The 6,023-nt window shown below is 50.2% G+C and overlaps 2 protein-coding genes across 2 annotated transcripts in view; both read left to right on the top strand.

Moving 5' to 3' along the window:
* Positions 1-177: 177 nt before the first annotated feature.
* On the top strand, positions 178-480 carry BP5553_03268 (uncharacterized protein; the record flags this gene model as incomplete). The annotated part of the gene is made up of 1 exon (XM_032011891.1): positions 178-480. The coding sequence occupies one exon, from the start codon at positions 178-180 to the stop codon at positions 478-480; it is 303 nt and encodes a 100-aa protein (XP_031871584.1).
* A 4,113-nt stretch (positions 481-4,593) lies between these two features.
* Positions 4,594-6,023, top strand: part of BP5553_03267 (uncharacterized protein) — a gene marked incomplete at both ends in the record, with an annotated part of 1,758 nt that continues 328 nt past the window's right edge. The window contains 4 exons of the mRNA XM_032011890.1: positions 4,594-4,714; positions 5,017-5,101; positions 5,172-5,363; positions 5,414-6,000. Coding sequence (XP_031871583.1) covers positions 4,594-4,714; positions 5,017-5,101; positions 5,172-5,363; positions 5,414-6,000 — 985 coding nt within the window. The remainder of the gene's footprint in view (positions 4,715-5,016; positions 5,102-5,171; positions 5,364-5,413; positions 6,001-6,023) is intronic.

Raw genomic sequence — 6,023 nt, 5'->3', positions numbered from 1 at the left:
CAGCAGCAAGACAGTCCGCTCTCAATCGCCGCCAACATTACGGGCATTCTGACCTTCGTCGGGGCCGTGATTGCCGGCTTCTACGCGCGCGCCATTAGCCTCCGCAACGCCATCGATACGCAAGCGGAGATCTCCCTCGCGCTTGAGCAGATTGACTTCCTTGAGACTGAAACCGACATGCTCAACAACGCGTACCTCGCTTCACAGATCCGCCAGCCTGAGCGGAAGTACGGAAATGGCGACTTCAAGTATTTCCAAGGCCTCTACAGCCAGTCTCTGATCCGCATGCGCCAGATGGACCACGGCCTGCGAGCAGGTGCTGCTGCGGTGACGGGCGAGAGTCGTTACGACCGGATTTCGCGAGTGAAGACGGCGGCGGCTTGGATGAATGCGCGCGACCAGATCCACAAGGATATCGGGGAGCGAAAGGCTGAGAGTCACCGTATCTTCCAGGTCCAGCTCGCGATGTTGTCAGCGTGAGTACAAGAGGGCAGCTTTTGCTACTATGACGGATAGCAAGATAACATCAGTTGCTTCTTGTAGGAAAATCGACGAGCTATCTTACCACCAAAACCATCACAACGCCACCTGCAACAATCGGATCGTGGTCCAAGAGATTGAGGACCTCCACAGGTACGTAGTGCCATAACTTACACGTCCCTATATGTGTTTGCCAGTATATCCCCAGCGGAAAGAGGTGCGCATCAAGCATCCTGCTAGTAGACATTTCTTCTCGCACATAATAAAATAGCGTATGGAGTCTCCACTATCGCTGGAGAAAAGATACACTCCTTTATTCTATGGGCAACGTTGCTGAAGCCATCGATTATAACTTAGTACCATCAAAACCACTCATTCACCAGTATCAGTGCCGTGCACCGCACTCTCGGTCTCCCCGTCCCAAGAAGGAAAATCCCCAGTGCTGGCGATAGCAACTCGCCCCTGTGTGCATCTCGAGACATGATGTGAAAAGCCCACTGAGCATTGCTTTTGCTACGCCACCTTCGGTGAGATCACAGAGTACTCGTATGGCTACGCACTACGGAGTACGAACTGCGACTCGATCACTATACGGAGTACTACGTACAAACCACGAGCAACGAAGCACGAAGCAGCCGACACATATTTAGATATCGCGGATCCTAAGTCTAGAATGCCATGGCCTTCAACAATCTGACAATCATGGACGTCTGCCATCTGACAGCTTCTTTCCGTCCATCTCGAATTCCTTGCGTGGTCTCTGATGGGCAGAGCGATACCCGGGGCTGAGCGATCTATCGAACTCGACCTGTTGAGACATATCCAAGCATATAGTCCAGCTAACTGTCGTTCCCGTAGGAGATAGGCCGTAGCAGAATACAGCTATTCGGGACACGATACGGGATATGGCCTGCTCCGCACGAAATGAAGACCGGCTTTTGGCGACCCATTTCTCCAGCCACGCTGGCTCTGTTTTCGCAGCGCCCGCGCTATTAATTCCAACGTTACGAGGTACGCCGTACAAATTAGAGGATCTCCGATTGGACTGGGCGTTCACCATCCTGTTGCCGTGTCTCAGGCGTTGGTATCCGTATGCTATCCACCACTGGGCCTACCCAAGCGCAGCCAGCGGGAAAGCCAAGAGCACGAGCCGTATTGAATCCTAGCCGCAACTCGCAGAATATCCCTCACTTCGTTCCTTTCATCGCAATCTATGAATACCGATTAATAAATGTGCCATGCCAGAGACCAAGTTTATCGAACATCATCGTTGTGACGAGTTGGGAATTGATTGCGCGACACCCAGCAAAGACATGTTTGCGGAGCGTCTATGGTAACATTTATGAAGCGATTCCCTAGGTATCTCATGCTCTGAACAGAAGGTAAATAATTCGATATAAATGTCACATCTGTTTGGGTTTCTAATTGATACCTAGAGCAATTGACGCCAAAGAAAACCTAATTAGTACGAAGATGACAAATATTCGTATCTTAGGTTTGTGGGGATTTTCAAGCCTCATTTGAAGGGACATGATGCAGGACACCACAGTGCTAAAAGCAGAAATTTACCGAATTCTGAGAAGGATCCCCAGCTTCCATGGCATCTGGGCTCGGGTACATGCGTGAGAAATCCCGCTATCTCGACCGGAAGCCCGAGGCAATCGCTGGAAACGTTCGAGGAGCAGCCTAGATCCGTTGCCCACTACCGTAAACAAGTCAGCTTCAGGTACAGGTCATGTTTTCTCGCAAGCTATGTCAAAGAAGGAATATGTGCACGATGCTTCTCTCTTTTGACTACGATCTAGCCACTAATGATCTATCCATGTGAAAGGCGCGTGTTTGCAGCCCCAAATTGACTGGGCCTAGGAGTCCAAGCCAGGCCCCTCTCAGAGGAAGCACATCCATGGAGCCTCATCCACCATATTCAAAACGTCGCCAGCTTGTGCGCACCACCAGCATGCTCACCCCTCCCGACGACGAAAGTCCTGTAGAGACGTACCACCGCGTTCTTCTCCGCAAATCAGAAATGCTTCCAACGCTGTCTAAATCACTCGCAACCTATCGGCGCCGTCAACCTAAGCCATGTTAGTCCCAAAATCATCTACAACAAAACCTCCGTATCACGTTTTGAAAAGGCCCCCCTAATACAACCAATGGAGCACACAGTTGACGCACGACGGATGGCGAAAGACCGCGATGCTCGCCTCATTCACGTCTTTATAATCAATTTCATAAATCTCAAAGGTGATGCCTTGCCTCAAAAATTACTCTTTAAACTTGTTGGGAATATATACAACCTAAGAAGGGGAATGGATCCTGAGACAGTGGCGAAGTTCAGAAGTTCGGAAGCAATGCGAAAGTATTAGACAGTATACAATATGAGAAAGTGGCACTAGAAGAACAAGGAAATCACAAAGAGCCCGGAAATTTTCGAGATAGCGTTCCAAAGCCAGATTCGGATGGTTGTGCCTAGGAGGGATAATACCAATGGCCATCACAACTGTTTACCTCCGCTTCCGAGGCAGCAAAGTCGTCCTACCAGAAAAGAGCCCCACAGAAAGCAAACTTACTCGACGATTCTTTGCAACCACTTCGCTAATAATAGTTTGACCATGTAGGTGGCTCCTCTGATGCCTATATCCTCCGTAGAGCATATGTTTCTTACATTTGAGCGCAGATAGTGCCGCACTTTCTTAAATAGGCCAACCCAGCCCCTGATATTGATAACACTCCAATATACCCACAAGGGTACGTTAAATCCAGCACTTCGCTCTCGTCCGCTCCCTCCGGCAACAAGGGCTTGCGAATGCTAGACCAGGCGAAAGCGAAACGAACTAGCATGATTTCTACTTTCGTTGTTGTACGAGAAGCAATGTTATGGAAGAAGTGAACAAGGGCGAGCATCGGCAACCTGTCGGCCAATAACATAAGGCTTGGGATTGCTCGAGTAAATCATTGGCCAAATCTATACTTTTTAATGTCTTTACACAGCATTTGGCGTCCTTTGCACCTGTCTTTGGGATTTCAAACTTATAAATATTAGCTGTTTTCATCTGTTACGTGCTTTCTTGCGGCGGCATTCCAGCGAGCAGATTTTAGGATGGCAGGCTTTCCCAGGAACGTTTTACAACCTTGCCTATAGTATGCACTGTAAAATCCATGTGCATCATGCATTAACTCTGTTATACTTTGCTAGTACACTGTGTAAATACAGGCCGATGCAAGAGAGCTCCCTAATACAGCCACGGTCCTCTTCGATCTACCAGCACTCCTGTGCGAGCAGGGAGAAGAGTGACGGAATGGATAATGAGCAAGCGCTATCGCAAACTATCGTCATTGCTTTTGCTCTGGTTCGACCTGGTTCCTCGATAGGGATGGGTGCTCGAGACCTCTTAATCTTGCTCCTTATTTCTCTCTACTCGCCACTCCCTTAGTCTCGCTCCCTGTCGCCTGTCACCATAATCCACATAAGAACAACTCGTCCGTACCTGTCCACTCCCGTTACCCAGTTCTCCAGTCCTAAGCACCGATCCTGGCCATATTGCCCTACGTAGGGTAACAGGAGATATCGTGCGGAATGTGGACTGCGGAACGGACGGCGATTTGACATTTTACATTCCTGTGACGGGGATGCGGAACCGAGAACGGACCGAAACGGGGCATAGGAGTTTGGAATGGAACGAAAACGGGAATGGAAGGCTACTAGTACCTTGGGAGGGTCGGTGACGGTGGCAACGTTATCTCTTGAGTTGAGGCCGCAAACGTAAAGCGTCAGGACAAAGTATGACTCGGATCAGTACGTCACTAGAAGATTGGTGCTGCGTCCAGATATAGCCATATCCATCAGTAATGCACTGGTGATAGATCAGCCGCAGGTTGCCCTACGAGACACACTATGCCACTTCTCCCACATTCTCGAACATAAGCTATTCCCGTGGTTGCCTTTGGTAGCCTCGGATTTTTTAATCCACTCAGCTAGTTTTGAGTCTACCTATACCTGTGTCGTCCTTCATGTTACATCTTCCTCTCTCTCGCTACGACTCCGCTTGCGGTGCTTTCTCGCGATTCATACCTTTTGCTTTCGGAAAATTTTCTTGCTCTCTATGGCCAATCATGCTCTTGCGACTTCGGAAATTCATTTCAAGTCCAACGTTAACGGCATACATCAACGAAGGACGAACGAAAGCAGGATATGACGAGACTCCTCCGGCCTTAGTACCTTGGTTACCACACAGTAAGTAGCTGCAAGATGGCCCCCAGAAGCGGACACGCAAGTATATAAATATAGAGCCGGCAAAGCTCCGTCTTTCCTTATCCTTCACCTATCACCTCTTTCATATAATAGCTCTTTGGCCTATGAGTGATACCACCACTCCAATTTGAAACTCAAAGGCCACCATTTGGGAGCGGAACCTCTTTCATTCTTGCCTTGTCCACCCTGTCCCACGGTCGTTCTCCTATTATAACTACATATTGTCCCTCTCTCGTTGTCATCGGGCTCTCACCCTTTCCATTGACTATTACGCATCTCCCAAGGCTTCATCCAACCTGATCAAGATATGAAGTATATCACCGCTGTGATTGCAGCATCGGCTGCAGTCGTCAACGCTCAGGCCGTCTTGTCCGTCCACCCCTTCTCCCCGCCAACAGGAAATCAAAGGCATATCAATGTGATGCTAACATGTCCACAGTAACTCGACCACCGGCGTATATACTTGTCCCGCAAATACCCCAAAAGGCCACCAGGCCGCGTTCTGCGTCGACGAGTATGTCATAGTCCGGTGCAATGATGATTGCACTGGTATGGCCAGTAACTGCAAAGATGAGGGCGCTGTCTGCTCTGAGACAAACCCAAGCTCTGGCGACGCTGTCTGCTCCAAGAAGTGATTTTTTTCCACTCCCTTTCCTACAACACCCCACTAATTGCATCTAGGCATCCAAGTCCAAGCCCTTCCACCAAGACGGCACCACCCTCGACCTCTACCACGCCGTGCCCGAGCTCGACCTCTACCACGCCGTGCCCGAGCTCGACCTCTACTACTCCGCCCCCAAGCTCGACCTCTACCACGCCGTGCCCGAGCTCGAGCTCCAAATCTGTCCCAATTACAACGACCACCGCCGCGAATACCACCACGCATTCAACCGCCACCCACAATCCAACCATTTCCACAGCAACGCACAGCAACAAAACCACTATTCTCCCAACCATTTCCACGGCAACGCACAGCAACAAAACCACTACTCTCCCAACCCAGAGCGGAAATAGTACAATGACGAGAACCCTCACGAGTACTAACAGCAAGAGCAATACATTGACAAGAACTCGCACAAGATCCGAAACACCAACCGGACCGCCCGCCAAAACGGAGCCCGGTAGTACGGCGGGCACGACTACGAAAGGTGAGCCAACCACCACTCCTGGTGGCACTGGAGGACCTGGAGTACCTGGAGAAAGCGGAGCTCCTGGTAGCACTGGAGGACCTGGAGGACCTGGAGTACCTGGAGGAAGCGGAGCTCCTGGTGGCAATGGAGGACCTGGAGTA

This window comes from Venustampulla echinocandica (assembly GCF_003357145.1).
Source record: "Venustampulla echinocandica strain BP 5553 chromosome Unknown scaffold_1, whole genome shotgun sequence".
Classification (NCBI taxonomy): Eukaryota; Fungi; Ascomycota; class Leotiomycetes; order Helotiales; family Pleuroascaceae; genus Venustampulla; species Venustampulla echinocandica.
The sequence above is the reverse complement of the archived record's forward strand: the minus strand, read 5'-3'. Positions and strand labels throughout refer to the sequence as shown.